The sequence below is a fragment of the Ctenopharyngodon idella genome, chromosome 9, assembly GCF_019924925.1.
Source record: "Ctenopharyngodon idella isolate HZGC_01 chromosome 9, HZGC01, whole genome shotgun sequence".
NCBI classification, from domain to species: domain Eukaryota; kingdom Metazoa; phylum Chordata; class Actinopteri; order Cypriniformes; family Xenocyprididae; genus Ctenopharyngodon; species Ctenopharyngodon idella.
The window spans coordinates 3183300-3198714 of NC_067228.1; the positions used below are offsets into that span (position 1 = coordinate 3183300).

The 15415-nt window shown below is 36.4% G+C and overlaps 1 protein-coding gene across 1 annotated transcript in view; it reads right to left on the reverse strand.

The window, feature by feature from the left end:
- Nucleotides 1–2284: 2284 nt before the first annotated feature.
- The window catches only part of ifih1 (interferon induced with helicase C domain 1), a 30472-nt gene continuing 17341 nt past the window's right edge, over nucleotides 2285–15415 (reverse strand). Inside the window, exons 8-16 of the mRNA XM_051905327.1 lie at nucleotides 12997–13101; nucleotides 12053–12176; nucleotides 10294–10509; nucleotides 9807–10063; nucleotides 9542–9691; nucleotides 5883–6044; nucleotides 5606–5799; nucleotides 5389–5482; nucleotides 2285–2971 (exon numbers count right to left, since the gene is read on the reverse strand). Coding sequence (XP_051761287.1) covers nucleotides 2774–2971; nucleotides 5389–5482; nucleotides 5606–5799; nucleotides 5883–6044; nucleotides 9542–9691; nucleotides 9807–10063; nucleotides 10294–10509; nucleotides 12053–12176; nucleotides 12997–13101 — 1500 coding nt within the window. The 3' untranslated portion in view covers nucleotides 2285–2773. The remainder of the gene's footprint in view (nucleotides 2972–5388; nucleotides 5483–5605; nucleotides 5800–5882; nucleotides 6045–9541; nucleotides 9692–9806; nucleotides 10064–10293; nucleotides 10510–12052; nucleotides 12177–12996; nucleotides 13102–15415) is intronic.

The following is a 15415-nucleotide window of genomic DNA, read 5'->3' on the forward strand; positions in this document are numbered from 1 at the left end:
ATTATGACCACCTTCCTAATATTGTGTTGGTTCCCCTTTTGCTGCCAAAACCCGTCGAGGCATGGACTCCACTAGACCCCTGAAGGTGTGCTGTGGTATCTGCACCAAGATGTTAGCAGCAGATCCTTTTAATCCTGTAAGTTGTGAGGTGGAGCCTCCATGGATTGGACTTGTTTGTTCAGCACATCCCACAGATGCTGGATTGGATTGAGATCTGGGGAATTTGGAGGCCAAGTCAACACCTCAAACTCGTTGTTGTGCTCCTCAAACCATTGCTGAACCATTTCTGATGCTCACTTGCCCACTGTTGGCTCTTTCGGCAATGGACAGGGGTCAGCATGGGCACCCTGACTGGTCTGCAGCTATGCAGCCCCATACACAACAAACTGTGATGAACTGTGTATTCTGACACCTTTCTATCAGAACCAGCATTAACTTCTTGAGAAATTTGAGCTACAGTAGCTCGTCTGTTGGATCGGACCACACGGGCCAGCCTTCGCTTCCCACGTGCATCAATGAGCCTTGGCCGCCCATGACCCTGTCGCCGGTTCACCACTGTTCCTTCCTTGGACCACTTTTGATAGATACTGACCACTGCAGACCAGGAACACCCCACAAGAGCTGCAGTTTTGGAAATGCTCTGACCCAATGGTCTAGCCATCACAATTTGGCCCTTGTCAAACTCTCTCAAATCCTTATGCTTGCCCATTTTTCCTGCTTCTAACACATCAACTTTGAGGACAAAATGTTCACTTGCTGCCTAATATATCCCACCCACTAACAGGTGCCGCGGTGAAGAGATAATCAGTGTTATTCACTTCACCTGTCAGTGCTTATAATGTTATACCTGATCGGTGTGTGTGTGTATGTACAGTTGCAAGAAAAAGTATGTGAACCACTTGCAGAATCTGTGAAAATGTTAATAATTTTAACAAAATAAGGGAGATAATACAAAATGCATGTTATTTTTTATTTAGTATTGTCCTGAGTAAGATATTTTACATAAAAGACGTTTACATATAATCCACAAGACAAAAAAATAGCTGAATTTATTAAAATAACCCGATTCATAAGTATGTGAACCATTGGTTCTTAATACTGTGTGTGGTTACCTGGATGATCTATGACTGTTTTTTTGTTTTGTGATGGTTGTTCATGAGTCCCTTATTTGTTCTGAGCAGTTAAACTGAGCTCTGTTCTTCAGAAAAAATCTCCAGGTCCTGCAGATTCTTCAGTTTTCCAGCATTTTTTGAATATTTGAACAGTTTACAATTTGTCTTCCGGGTAACGTGCAAGTATCTTCTGTTGCTTCCGAAGGGCAGTACTAAATGAAAAAAAAAGATATGCAAGCGAAATAAGAAAAATTTGGACCTCTTCATCCTGTTCAGAAGTTTTCACCCCCGACTCTTAATGTATTGTGTTTCCTTCTGAAGCATCAGTGAATGTTTGAACCTTTTTGAATAGTTGTGTTTGAGTCCCTCAGTTGTCCTCCATGTGAAAAGATGGATCTCAAAATCATTCAGTCACTGCTGTAAAGGGTTCAAATATGCAAAAGATGGTGGAAAACTGAAGAATTTTTGGGACCTGGAGATTTTTTCTGAAGAACAGAGCTCAGTTTAACTGCTCAGAATAAACAAGGGACTCATGAACAACCATCACAAAACAAAAAAACAGTCATAGATCATCCAGGTAACCACACACAGAATTAAGAATCAATGGTTCACATACTTATGAATGGGGTTATTTTAATAAATTCAGCTATTTTTTTGTCTTATGGATTATATGTAAACATCTTTTATGTAAAATATCTTACTCAGGACAGTACTAAATAAAAAATAACATGCATTTTGTAGGATCTCTCTTATTTTGTTAAAATTTTGCACATTTTCACAGATTCTGCAAGTGGTTCACATACTTTTTCTTGCAACTGTGTGTGTGTGTGTGTGTGTGTGTATATATATATATATATATATATATATATATATATATATATATATATATATATATATATATATATAAAAAAGGAAGTACTTTGACTCTGGAAAAACTTGTTGAGCATTCATAACTTGTCATGCATAATGAGAGCCAGTTTCCTGACAGGTTTTCTCAGGTGATGTTTGCTCAAAGGGAGCCCATGTCTTCCTGAGAACACCTGAACAGGTGTGTGAGAGAGTATGTGTCACACTCTTCCCTGATGGTCCATCTCGTTTTTTCTCCATGAATGCATGATTCATAATCAAAGACTGTTCATGCGAGAAATAGAAAACAGATGACACATTAAGGGTCATTTTAATGTAAAGTATTTATAGCACATTGCATGATATCCTCTAGAGTAAAACTGTACTGTGACAGACTGCGTCTGCTTCATTGTGATTCTACATGCATTAAATGTTACAGAACAAAAGCTCAGACTGTAAAATCAATCAAAAAGTCTTCATTCAGTGCAGTTTTAGTAAATGCAGTTTGCTGATGAGTGGCGCTGAAGCAAACCTTCTTTTTTTAGCTTACAAGACTTTCCCCTGATTCATCTTTGCAAAGGCATATTTAAATCAAGAAATTAAGCAGAAATAAACAATATCTGATACATTAGAACCAGAATTTAAAAGTGCCACTTGAGAATTCTGGAAATTACAGATTCCATTTACCCACTTAATGTTGAGAAGTGCCAGTGCTTGCAGTACAACAGACTTGGTAAACAGTGCATCATTTTACAGGTAATGACATTTGATCGACTGTGACAGAGATGAGTTGGAATATCTTCAGCTCTTAATTTTCAATCAAAGTCCATGTCTTCCTCTGAGTCCTCTACAAGGAGATCGGCGTGTTGGGTGTAGTCAAATGCAGTGAAACTTATGGGCAGCTCGCTCCATTTGCTGAACGTCTTCTTCTTAGAGCCGTATGTGACCACAAAGTTCTTGATATGGAGGCAGGGACACTCAATGCTTTTATACAGCATCATCGAGCCCCATTGCTGCTCAGGAACGAGACAAAATGGAAGATTTAAAACAAATGCATAATAAAGGAGATATATATCTGTTTACTATTTTACTATTCTGTACTGTATATATTTTGTGATTTTTGTTGCCGGTATTTAGTACTACTTCTATTTTGAATCTACTTGGCTACCCTAACCCATATTTTTACATTATTTAAAGGGGCCATTTATAGAATTCCGTAACCTGTGTTATTAACGACACCAGTGGTCGTTAAGTGAACTGCAGCCATCAGCTTATTGCTCGTGCTAGCTATTGCTAGAGACTGAACATGATTCAAGTCCCTGCATATAACGTTACTCACGGCGCGAAGTTCTTTCTCGTTCTTTGCTTAGGAGTAAAAAGATTGAAGATATACTTTGCAGCGATATACTGTTAACGAACATCCAGACGCCGTCCACACTGTTGAGAGCGCTATGTTTATATGAATATGTAAATATGTGCTGCGCGCTTTCCTCAATAACAAATTTGATTATGAAGTATATTTGAGACTATAGATCTGGGTATGTGAGACTAAAGTTTAAATTAATACATTTTCTTTGCATGACACATTGACATTACAGTAGCTGTTTTGGCATTATCCTGAACATTGCATATGCATTTATTTCATGCGTCATTGAACGGAAGAGAGTTTCACCGGAGCGCGCGTAACCGTCACATCCTTGGATTTTCCCGGCAAAAACGTCCCGAGTCCTTCATATAAAAACCAGTCTACATGCTTTCATAGGCAACTTAGGAAGTCGGGAAAGGTCTCGTTTTTAAGTTTCGTTACAAGCTGTTCGCACTAATAAAAAAGCGATTAATACTTGAAGATTCGTACATATAGCCCCTTTAATCATGTCATTTTAATCATATATTTATAATTATATTGCCTAGGCTCAGTGGTGTAGTCTAGTTTTTTGTAGTGAGTATACCGATTTTTTTTCCCCCTCCCAGCCTCAAGTGCACCCATCCCAGAGTGGCACCCTATAAGCACCGCCACACTTACTAATGCATATAGTATGCATCTGATCTAGGCTACATGTAATTGAGAGTATTCTGAAAGACTGCCTATGTGTGTGTTATCAACATGTCAATTAAACACAAGACTTTAACAGCCAATGACATTGACAGCTGGAGAGACTTTTTCTACTGTTTAGTGTCATTCACTATCTAACTCAGCCAGTTAAGATCTACATTAGCCTTAGATGTTAAATGAATATGATGCCTGGAGCTTGGGTTTTTTTCAGCTGGCAAGTTTCATTGCACATTTAAGAGTGCAAGTTGCAACTATTATTACACTCTAAAAACTGCTGGGTTAAAAACAACCCAAGTTGGACTTTGTTTTCTGTTTTGCACCATTTCCTGCCAATTTGTCATCATAGTTATGCATTTCAATTCACTAACTTGCAATTCGATATCAGTTATTTTGGTACAAATGTAAATTACACTTAAGGAAATTTTTATAATAATAAGGTAATAATATGCCTTCTAACTTTAAAATTATTTCTACTCCAATTCGTTTTTTGAATATAGACATTTAAATGGTGGCTGTCAACTTGACGTATTTACTCAAACATGCATTATATAGGCTATTGAAGAACAATAAAATTTTAATTAATATGTTATATGGTGCATATATTTAGCTAAATGCTCCTCTCTATAGTTAATTTTTCTAGCTGACTAACAAGTTTATGGTCACTGAATATGTGTGTTCTGCCTAAATGTGACGTTACGTGACATTGTTTACTGTTATTAACCTCTTTCCACGGTTGAAACACTGATTAAGCGATTACACAAGACATGATACAGATTTCGTTAAGTTGTACTATCTTTTAACATACCTTAAGATGTTCATTCATGTTTATTTCGCACTGTAACTGGTATTAAAACGGAGGAGAGGATCAGTTCACGCGCGCTTCACGCTGCCACTTCTCTTGAACTACAGTGATCTCTCACTACACATTGAAGAGCGCCAAAGCAGTATTTGTTTTTTGTTTTTTTTTTATTTCGAATTTGAAATATGAGACTTTGTTTCATGTCAAAAGCAACAAACCACAAAGCTTATTGTGATCTATTGGGTGTTACGTATCCTCGTGCTTTTTTAAGTGGGTATACAGAAATCCTTGAACTTTTCTAGTGGGTATACGGCGTATACCTGCGTATCACGTAGACTACACCACTGCCTAGGCCTAATACTTAAGGTGTTTAAAAATACTGTGGGTTTTCATAAGAGTGTAGAGTTGTTTTTTGTAAATGGTTTTATAGATAAGTGTTTTTTCTTACACTACTCTGTTCTGTGAAATTCACAGTTGTCTAATGTCCGAGTCAAACTAAATTTTGCCATAATACTGTTATGATCAGCAGTAATGCAAAGACGGTTTATTTGAATGGAAGAGCTGACGTCAGCACGCACCTGTCCGCAGTTTTTGCATGCAATGACTCCGTTGGTCTCATAGTCCAAGAGTCGCTCCTGTAGTGACGTATTCTCTCGGACCGTAAACAACTTACTGCAAATGTCAACAACATTTATTGTCATTTATCATCATTATGCAGGACAAACATAATTTGCATTCATATTTCTGATTTTTCTGAGAAAGGTATTTGTGACAATCAAGCCTGTGAGTTTTTACCTAAACTGCTCGGTGACATTGACATGGTGCATTTTCTCGATGATCTCAATGTTTTCTCCAGAGCACACGAACACACTGCACTGCCTGCAGCTCAGGCTGATTTTGGATGGCGATTCCTTCATCATTCCCTTCTGCTGTTTCTTCTTTATCTTGACCTTCTCCTCCATTATGGCCTGGATCTGAAACTCTCTGATCTACACAAAACCAAAAAACGTTTATTTTGTGAGGTGAGGTATGTTGCAGTATATTTTCTGCATTCATTGAAGTAGATTCTCACTTTCTTCTCGTAGTCGGCTCGATTCATCTTGCACACTTTGATGATGGCTTTGCTCATCATTTTTTCCCTGTATTCGTTAACGCTCTCTCTCTCTGCCACCCCAGACCCTGCCTCCGCCACCAGCGTGTAACTACTGTCCTCCGCTCGTCCTCGTCCACGGGCCTGCAGAGAGGGAAAGATGGCACTCCTTACATCTTCATTAGAAGAATGCTGATCACAGATACTTTAGCATGAGAATACAATCTCAAAAACAGGCATGGCATCAGCAGTGTTCAATACGTAAGTCTCTGATCACTTCATTTGTCACTTTATAAGTAGTGATAGACTGAAATATTAGACAATCTTCCAAAATTATGGCCATTTTAAAATTGCCCTATTACCAGATATGGTCATTCAGATTAATGTCATTTTGTTCAAAAATTTAAGGTCAGTAAGAATACTTATATTCAGCAAGGATGCATAAAATTGGTCAAAATTGACATTTAAAATGTTGCAGAAGATTTCTATTTCAAATAAATGCTTTTGAGCTTTCTTTTCATCAAAGAATCCTGGAAAAATCGATCATAGTTTCCACAAAAATATGAAGCAGCATGACTGTTTTCAAGATTTATAATGAGAAGAAATGTTTCTTGAGTAGCAAATCAGCATATTAGAATGATTTCTGAAGGATCTTGTGACACTGAAGACTGGAGTAATGATGCTGAAAATTCAGCTTTTTGCCAGAAATAAATTACATTTTAAAATGTATTCAAATAGAAACACATTATTTGAAATTGTAATAATATCTTACAATATTACTGTTTTTTTTCCCTGTATATTTGATCAAATAAATGCAGCGTTAGTGAGCAGAAGAGACTTATTTCAAAAACATTGAAAAATCTTCCTGACCCCAAACATATTTTTTTATACAACCCAAAATCTGGAAATGTTGGGACGTTTTTTAAATTTGAATAAATTGAAAACTAAAAGACTTTCAAATCACATGAGCCAATATTTTATTCACAATAGAACATAGATAACATAACAAATGTTTAAACTGAGAAATCTTACAATTTTATGCACAAAATTAGCTAATTTCAAATTTGATGCCTGCTGCAGGTCTCAAAATAGTTGAAACGGGGGCATGTTTACCATGCTGTAGCATCTCCTCTTCTTTTCCTCTTCTCTTCTTTGACGTATTTTTCGTTTAATGATGTGCCAAAAGTTCGCTATAGTTGAAAGATCTGGACTGCAGGCAGGCCAATTTAGCACCCGGACTTTTCTACGACGAAGCCATGCTGTTGTAATGGCTGCAGTATGTGGTTTTGCATTGTCCTGCTGAAATACACAAGGCCTTCCCTGAAATAGATGTCATCTGGAGGGGAGCATATGTTGCTCTAAAACCTTTATATAACTTTCAGCATTCATAGTGCCTTCCAAAGCATGCAAGCTGCCCATACCGTATGCACTTATGCACCTCCATACCATCAGAGATACTTTTGAACTGAATGCTGATAACACGCTGGAAGGTCTCCCTCCTCTTTAGCCCGGAGGACACGGCATCCGTGATTTCCAACAAGAATGTCAAATTTGGACTCGTCTGACCATAGAACACTTTTCCACTTTGAAACAGTCCATTTTAAATGAGCCTTGGCCCACAGGACATGACGGCGCTTCTGGACCATGTTCACATATGGCTTTCTTTTTGCATGATAGAGCTTTAGTTGGCATCTGCAGATGGCAAGGCGGATTGTGTTTACCGACAGTGGTTTCTGGAAGTATTCCTGGGCCCATTTAGTAATGTCATTGACACAATCATGCCGATGAGTGATGCAGTGTCGTCTGAGGGCCCGAAGACCACGGGCATCCTATAAAGGTCTTTGGCCTTGTCCCTTACGCAGAGATTTCTTCAGTTTCTCAAAATCTTTTGATGATGTTATGCACTGTAGATGATGAGATTTGCAAAGCCTTTGCAATTTGACATTGAGGAACATGGTTTTTAAAGTATTTCACAATCTTTTTACGCACTCTTTCACAGCTCTGCCCATCTTTACTTCTGAGAGACTCTGCCTCTCTAAGACATCCCTTTTATAGCTAATAATCTTACAGACCTGATATCAATTAACTTAATTAGTTGCTAGATGTTCTCCCAGCTGAATCTTTTCAAAATGTCTTGCTTTTTCGGCCATTTGTTGCCCCTGTGCCAACTTTTTTGAGACCTGTAGTAGGCATCAAATTTGAAATTAGCTCATTTAGTAGATGAAAGTGTAAAATTTCTCCCTTTAAACATTTGTTATGTTATCTATGTTCTATTGTGAATAAAATATTGGCTCATGTGATTTGAAAGTCTTTTAGTTTTTATTTTATTCAAATTTAAAAAACGTCCCAACATTTCCGGAATTCAGGTTGTATTTTTCCACACTGCCCTCTAGATATTATTGTATTGTATTGAAACTGTATTGATCCTTTACAGATAATTACATTGTCACAGCAGCTTCATCACACAAAAACATAAACCAATCATAACAAGCAAGTCATTTCTGACTCTATACCACAGGTGTCAAACTCAGTTCCTGGAAGGCCACAGCCCTGCAGAGTTTAGTTCCAACCCTGATCCAGCACACATACCTGCAGTTTTCAAATAAGCCTGAAGGACTTGATTAGCTGAGTCAGGTGTGTTTAATTAGGGTTGAAGCTAAACTCTGCAGGGCTGTGGCCCTCCAGGAACTGAGTTTGACACCACTGCTCTATACCAAACTAAAATATTAGTAGTTGCATTGACCATAAAAAAATTACCATATCGGTCAACCACAATCACAAAGTCTGCATAAATGTTCATGACGTAACAATTTGTGTATACTATATTGTCAGGCTTGTTTCACACATCCTGCTATAAAATCTATGAACCCAAACCACAGACAGCTTACACTGAATATGGTTCTAGAAACAAATACATTAAGGCGTCCTATTGTTTTTTTTTTTTTTTGTGTGTGTTGTTTGTTCATTAGGGATGTGACAGTGAGAAAATTTTCCCACAAGTTAATCAACATGTGACAACACTGGTAATACTGGTGTCACTCTTTTTATTCTTTGTTTTTTAAATCGCTTATGAATGCCGGTGCGACTGTGTGCATTTTACTTTCACTTTGAATGGTAAGTTATTATTCTTACTGAAAAACAAAACAACAAAACAGTACAACGACAAACTTGATTATATTAAACAGAACTTTTATTAAAAAAACAAATAAGAATACAACATGCTAGGCCTAATATAAAATAACAAATAGGCTAACTTACACAACGTTTATATATATATAAAAAATGAAAATCAAACTGTGGAACCAAATAAATAAGGAACAGAATGTTTAAGTTCTTTAGTCAAGAGAAGTGAGTAATTCTCTCTCTTACCTTTGTATTTTGATTAACATTAATGACACTTTAAGATTAACTTATGATTTAAGTCACTGACAGACTGGGAAGAGAGGAGCTGCAACAATGAAAAGATGGGAAAAATAATCTGATAGAGCCCAAAAAACTTAAAGGGGGCCTGTTATGCCCTTTTTCGAAGTAAATATTGATTGAAAAAAATAACAGAAACATCAAGCCTTTAGGAATAGGCCAAAAAGAGTGTAGCATCATCTTGAGCATCTTTAGAAATGAGCAATAATCTAAAATCATACCTGAATCATGGCGACCTCATTGGTCACAAGGCAGTAGCGTATGACGACATTGCACTCGGCGATGTCCAAGCCCTCTTCTGCCACAGTGGTGGCTATCAGTAGATTGATCTCCCCTTTACGAAACCTTTGCAACACATCCTTCTGCTCTGCCTGAAGACAGCCAGACATTATTTTATTTAAATTGATATTATGCCTCAAAATCAATGAAATTGCTTTCATTCATTTCAACGAATGCAGAAACAGATACATTGCTCTAGTGACTTACAGCGGTCATCGGTTTGACCACGCTCTGATCTCCACCGCCGATCAGATAGCTGGCACTGACTCCCACTTCCTCAAACTTGGGGTTTTCTTGAATCCACTGGCAGAGAGCGATGGCACTGAGACGGGTCCGGGTGAATATAATGCCTCTCGCTACCTCTCTGGTGCTGAATTCCTTCAGGATGATGGTTTTCAGCTGGGCCAGATTATTATTTTCATATTCTGGCTTTCCCATCAACTCCTGCAGCTTTGCTTTTTTGTCTGTTGTGTATTAAGCAGGGTTATTATAGTTAACTAAAACTAAATCCATAACAAACACTTTTGTTACTTGCAATATATACACTGTAAAAAAGAATTGTTGGTTTAACTTAAAAAAGTAAGTTTCCTGGTTGCCTTAAAATTATGAGTTCATTGAAATTATAGCTTGTGTCATTGCTGGAGCCTCATAAACATTGCATTTTTTTGTGGGGGGGCGTTTATTTTTATAATACCTTTGAACAAAGTGAAGAGGAATCGCTCTGTGTCCGTGATTGTAATGGTGCCTTCGTCATCGGGGCTGGATTTCGTCTTCAGCTCTTCGTTGTGATACTTGTCGAGGAAGCGGAAGGCGTCTGACATGCGTATGGTGTTGCTCTGATGAAGAGCCTCATTGTAATGGCGTAGATGTTCGGCGCAAACACGGACCTTCTGATTCTCTTCCTTAGCAGCTGGTGAACAACACAGAAAGTCAATATTTATAATAGAGTTCAACAATATAACTGCTGTTAGCAGGAACTTCATCATGGAGGTGTAATGCAGTTTTAACATCATTTTATTAAAATCATATTTAGTTAAGTTACGTCATTCGCCGTGCATGATGGGATGAGATAATTCTCACATTAAATAATTTAAGTACACTTGTCTTGTAACATTTAAAAAAAACTAAAACTAATTAAGTAAAACTTTAACTAAAATTAAAATGTAAACAGAATATATACAAATAAAATCTAATTAAAAATATTAACAAAAACTATAATAATATATCAATAATACTAAAATAACCAAAGCTGAAAAAGTAGGCGGTGATTGTTAAGCTCTATACTAGTTAGTCATAACTAGCCTTTGAGGACGCATATTATTATACGACTACTGGATCTGTTCAGTTATTCTGAATGTCCGAACACAGATCAGAAACTTTGTTGGAATTCACAGTAAAATAACAGTCGCTTCTTTTAAAAACAGGAAAGAGACCCTGTTATTACTGCGGCTTACTGAAACACATTTTGCATGAGTGCATGACTGTATATGAAATTCTTATCATGACTTCAACAATATGGTGGTTAAATGGTGGTTAAATCATGGTTTCTGCAAGAAGCAGAGAACACACAGAGAGAAACCGCATTTTTTAATAAGAGCTTTGGAAAAATCCTCACCCAACTTTCTTTTTTTTACAGCCTTTCTAAAGGATCCGTGTAATTCTGACAAAACAATATTTTTGCAAGCAACATGCACAGTATTTTGCAAATATTTCTTTATATTGTAGTAGCAGACTAGTGAGAGATTTACGTTTTTGCGAGTGCGACTGTGTGTGTTTGTGGTGTCGTCAGCCTATCAACTTGGTCTTGATGTAGCAGAAGAGACTTCTTTTAAAAATCTTAAAGGGGTGGTTGATTATGATTTCACTTTTTTAACTTTAGTTAGTGTGTAATGTTGCTGTTTGAGCATAAACAGCATCTGCAAAGTTACGACGCTCAAAGTTCAATGCAAAGGGAGATATTTTCATTTACAGAAATCACTTTTTAAGGACTACAACAAACGGCTGGTAGGGACTCAATGTCCGACTCCGGTTTGAACAATGTAAGGCTGACAGTCTTTACTGGCAATCCTCATTTTGGCTGCGTGAGATTCTCCAGCTTTGTTGTTGTTGATCAACCGAAGCTCGAGCCGTTAAAGCTCCGCCCTCTTCTGGAAAGGGGGCCGGGAGCAGCAGCTCATTTGCATTTAAAGGGACACACACAAACGGTGTTTTTTTGCTCACACCCAAATAGGGGCAAATTTGACAAGCTATAATAAATGATTTGTGGGGTATTTTGAGCTGAAACTTCACAGACACATTCTGGGGACACCATTCTAAAACTTATGAACAGTAGTGTATATGACACCTTTAAGATTTTAATAATTTCTATGACTTTTTCCTGATATTTCCAGGTTTTGAATGACTCATTAAACCTCTATATATCTAAGAGTCTTTTTAAAATGCAGTTTTCTCACCATTCTGCTCTTTCTGTACCGCCCACTGTTCGTAGTTCTGTGTGCCGGGCTCACAGAGGGGCAGAAGACCAGCATGTGTGTGGATTTCATCCATTATCTTCTTGATTACATCTCCAAACGGGTCCTTTAACGTGCAGTAGAATGTTATGTTAAAGACACATTATTTTGAAATAATACACCTCTGAACTGAATGCTAATGCCATAACAGTACAGTACGTATGTTTTTGAGTTTTATTGTTTACAGGCAAGAAATCTTTGTATTGTTATCGTTGTTTATACAGATTTTTCTAGAAATATCTAAACATTTATTAAATGTGAAATGTATAATTTCTGCGCCACTAGTGGCACCAAACAGAATTGCAAAAATCTGACTGTTTTCAAACACTACCCTCATCTGGGACTGAATTCACCAAAATATTTGGTCACACATTAGAATGGGGAACACATATTCACTATTAACTATGACTTTTGCCTCAATAAACCTAATTTACTGCTTATTAATAGTTAGTAAGATAGTTGTTAAGTTTCGGTATTGGGTAGGATTAAGGGGTGTAGAATATGGTCATGCAGAATAAGGCATTAACACATGCTTCATAAGTATTAATAAACAGCCAATATGCAAGCTAATAAGCAACTAGTTCAAAGTGACAATTGTTCCCATACTAAAGTGTTACCAAAAATTCTTAAGAAAGAAGTTAAGAAATTTCGTAATATAAATTTCAAGAATTTCATAACAATGTGCAATTCATTGTGCAAGATTCTTTTGAAGAATTTGAATTCTACTTATGATTTGTCTTAAGAAAAAAGATAAGAACATTCTTAAGAAGAATTTTTGGAATACAAAATATTCTTAACTTCTCTCTTGAGTAAGAAAATTAGAAGAAAACAATATTTTATTACTAAGAATGTTTTGTGAATCCATGATACACATTAAGTGGAATTACCTCCTTCCGCTCTTCTGCTCTTGCTATCCTTTTGTACGGCGTTTTGGCCTCTTCTTCTTCGAAAGTCTTTGTTTTTATTGTGAAGGCGTCCAAGTTTGCACAAATCTGCAATTCATCAAAATAATGCTTGAACTCACAGTTCCAGATTGTAGATGACTAACAGATGATCTTATCGATAACATCATACACCAAGGAACACAAACTGACCTTCACTGTTTTAGTACCATTTACAAACAGCATTTTACAAACTGTTTTGACTATATATCGACATTTAATTCTTGAATTATCTGTTTCTTTGAAATATCCAGCTCACATGAATCATTTGATTGTGAATCAGACTACATTTGTTGCGCTATATATATGTTTGTTGTTCCGCATTGGAGGACAAATGCAGATGTTAAGGAACTGCTGAAGACATGAAAATCATTCTTAATTCTTAACCCTGTTTTCTAGCACTGAGAAACAAATGTAAAAGAGTTTCACTTGGCGCTTTGGTGGTGTTGTCATAAAGATTCATGGTAAAGCAGACCAGCAGGGTAATAATATAATGCAGGGTTGGGGCTGATTCTCTCTCCTGGCTGGAGAGGCATGAAAGGCATGCGGAGGTTTATGGCTGCCTCCAGCGCAGGGGTTGCGCGGAACATTGGAAACAGCTTTGTGGTGGAGAAAACTGTAAGAGATGTGGGAGAGGAGGAGGGTGTGTGTGTGGATGTGGAAAAGTAAGATTAGAGAAAACAGTTAGGGAAGATTTGATTTGAGAAAGGAAGGGAAAGATGTTTTGTTTGTTTTTTTCGTTTTGGAGAAGCAAAGCCAAATCTTTATGTGTGTAGGGCAATAACAGTGTGAAGGCATGGGTGTGGTAATTTTTACAAATGTAACAAATATGCTTCCTCTTAATGATTTCAGTTCCTTAACAATTACATTGAAGCTTCTTTTAGAACTTTTTAGGAACTATACACTCTAAAAAATGCTGGGTTAAAAACAACCCAAGTTGGGTTGAAAATGGAAAAAAAAACAGCGTTTGGGTTGTTTTGACTCAGTGGTTGGGTTAAATGTTTGCCCAACCTGCTGGGTAGTTTTTTTTAACCCAACTATTGTTTAAAAATTACTGTATTGCTTGCTTAAAAAGAACCCAAAGTATGTTGGAAATTAACATTTATTAATTATTTTAATGAATAATAAATAAACAATAAACATTTATTAAATTGCATATTAATAAATGTTCACCTTTTGATTATTATTGTTGCCTCTAGTAATTATGTGTCTGATTTTTAATTTCCAGCATACTTTGGGTTCATTTTAAGCCAGCCATTTAGTCATTTTTAAACAACAGATGAGTTAAATAAAACTGCCTAGCAGGTTGGGCAAGCATTTAACCCAATCGCTGGGTTTGTCCATTTTTAACCCAACTTGGGTTTTTAACCCAGCATTTTTTTAGAGTGTACTATGTTTGTTTATACCACTGTTCAAAAGTTTGGGATCAGTAAGATTTTTTAAAAATGTTTTGGAAACATTCTGCTCATCAAGGCTGAATTTATTGAATTAAGAATACAGTTGACACAGTAATATTGTGAAATATTATAATAATTTAAAATAAGTTTTTTTTTTTTTTTATTGTAATATATTTTGAAATGTAATTTATTCCTGTGATCAAAGCTGAATTTTCAGCATCATTACTCCAGTCTTCATTGTCACATGATCCTTCAGAAATTATTCTGATATGCTGATTTGCTGCTCAAAAAATGTTTCTGATTATTATCAATGTTGAAAACAGTTGTGCTGCTTCATATTTGAACTAGACTTTTGTAACATTATCGGTGTTTTTACCATTTTTTTTTGACCAATTTAATGCATCATTGCTGAATAAAAGTATTAATTTCTAAATATGGTCACACTTTAGTTTAGGGTCCAATTCTCACTTTTAACTATGACTTTTGGGTAACACTTTAGTATAGGGAACACATATAAACTATTAACTACAACTTTTCCCTCAATAAACTCTTAATTTACTGCTTATTTATAGTCAGTAAGGTAGTTGTTAAGTTTAGGTATTGGGTAGGATTATGAATGTAGAATTAGGTCATGCAGAATAAGGCATTAATATGTGCTAATAATGTACTAATAAATAGCCAATATTCTAGTAATATGCATGCTAATAAGCAACTAGTTAAAAGACCCTAAAATAAAGTGTTACCGACTTTTGCCTCAAACTCCTAATTATTGCTTATTAATAGTTAGTAAGGTAGTTGTTAAGTTTAGGTATTGGGTTGGATTAAGGGATGTAGAATAAGGTCATGCAGAATAAGGCATTAATATGTGCTTTATAAGTACTAATAAACAGCCAATATCCTAGTAATATGCATACTTATAAGCAACTAGTTAATAGTGAGAATTGGACACTAATAGTGAGAATTGGACC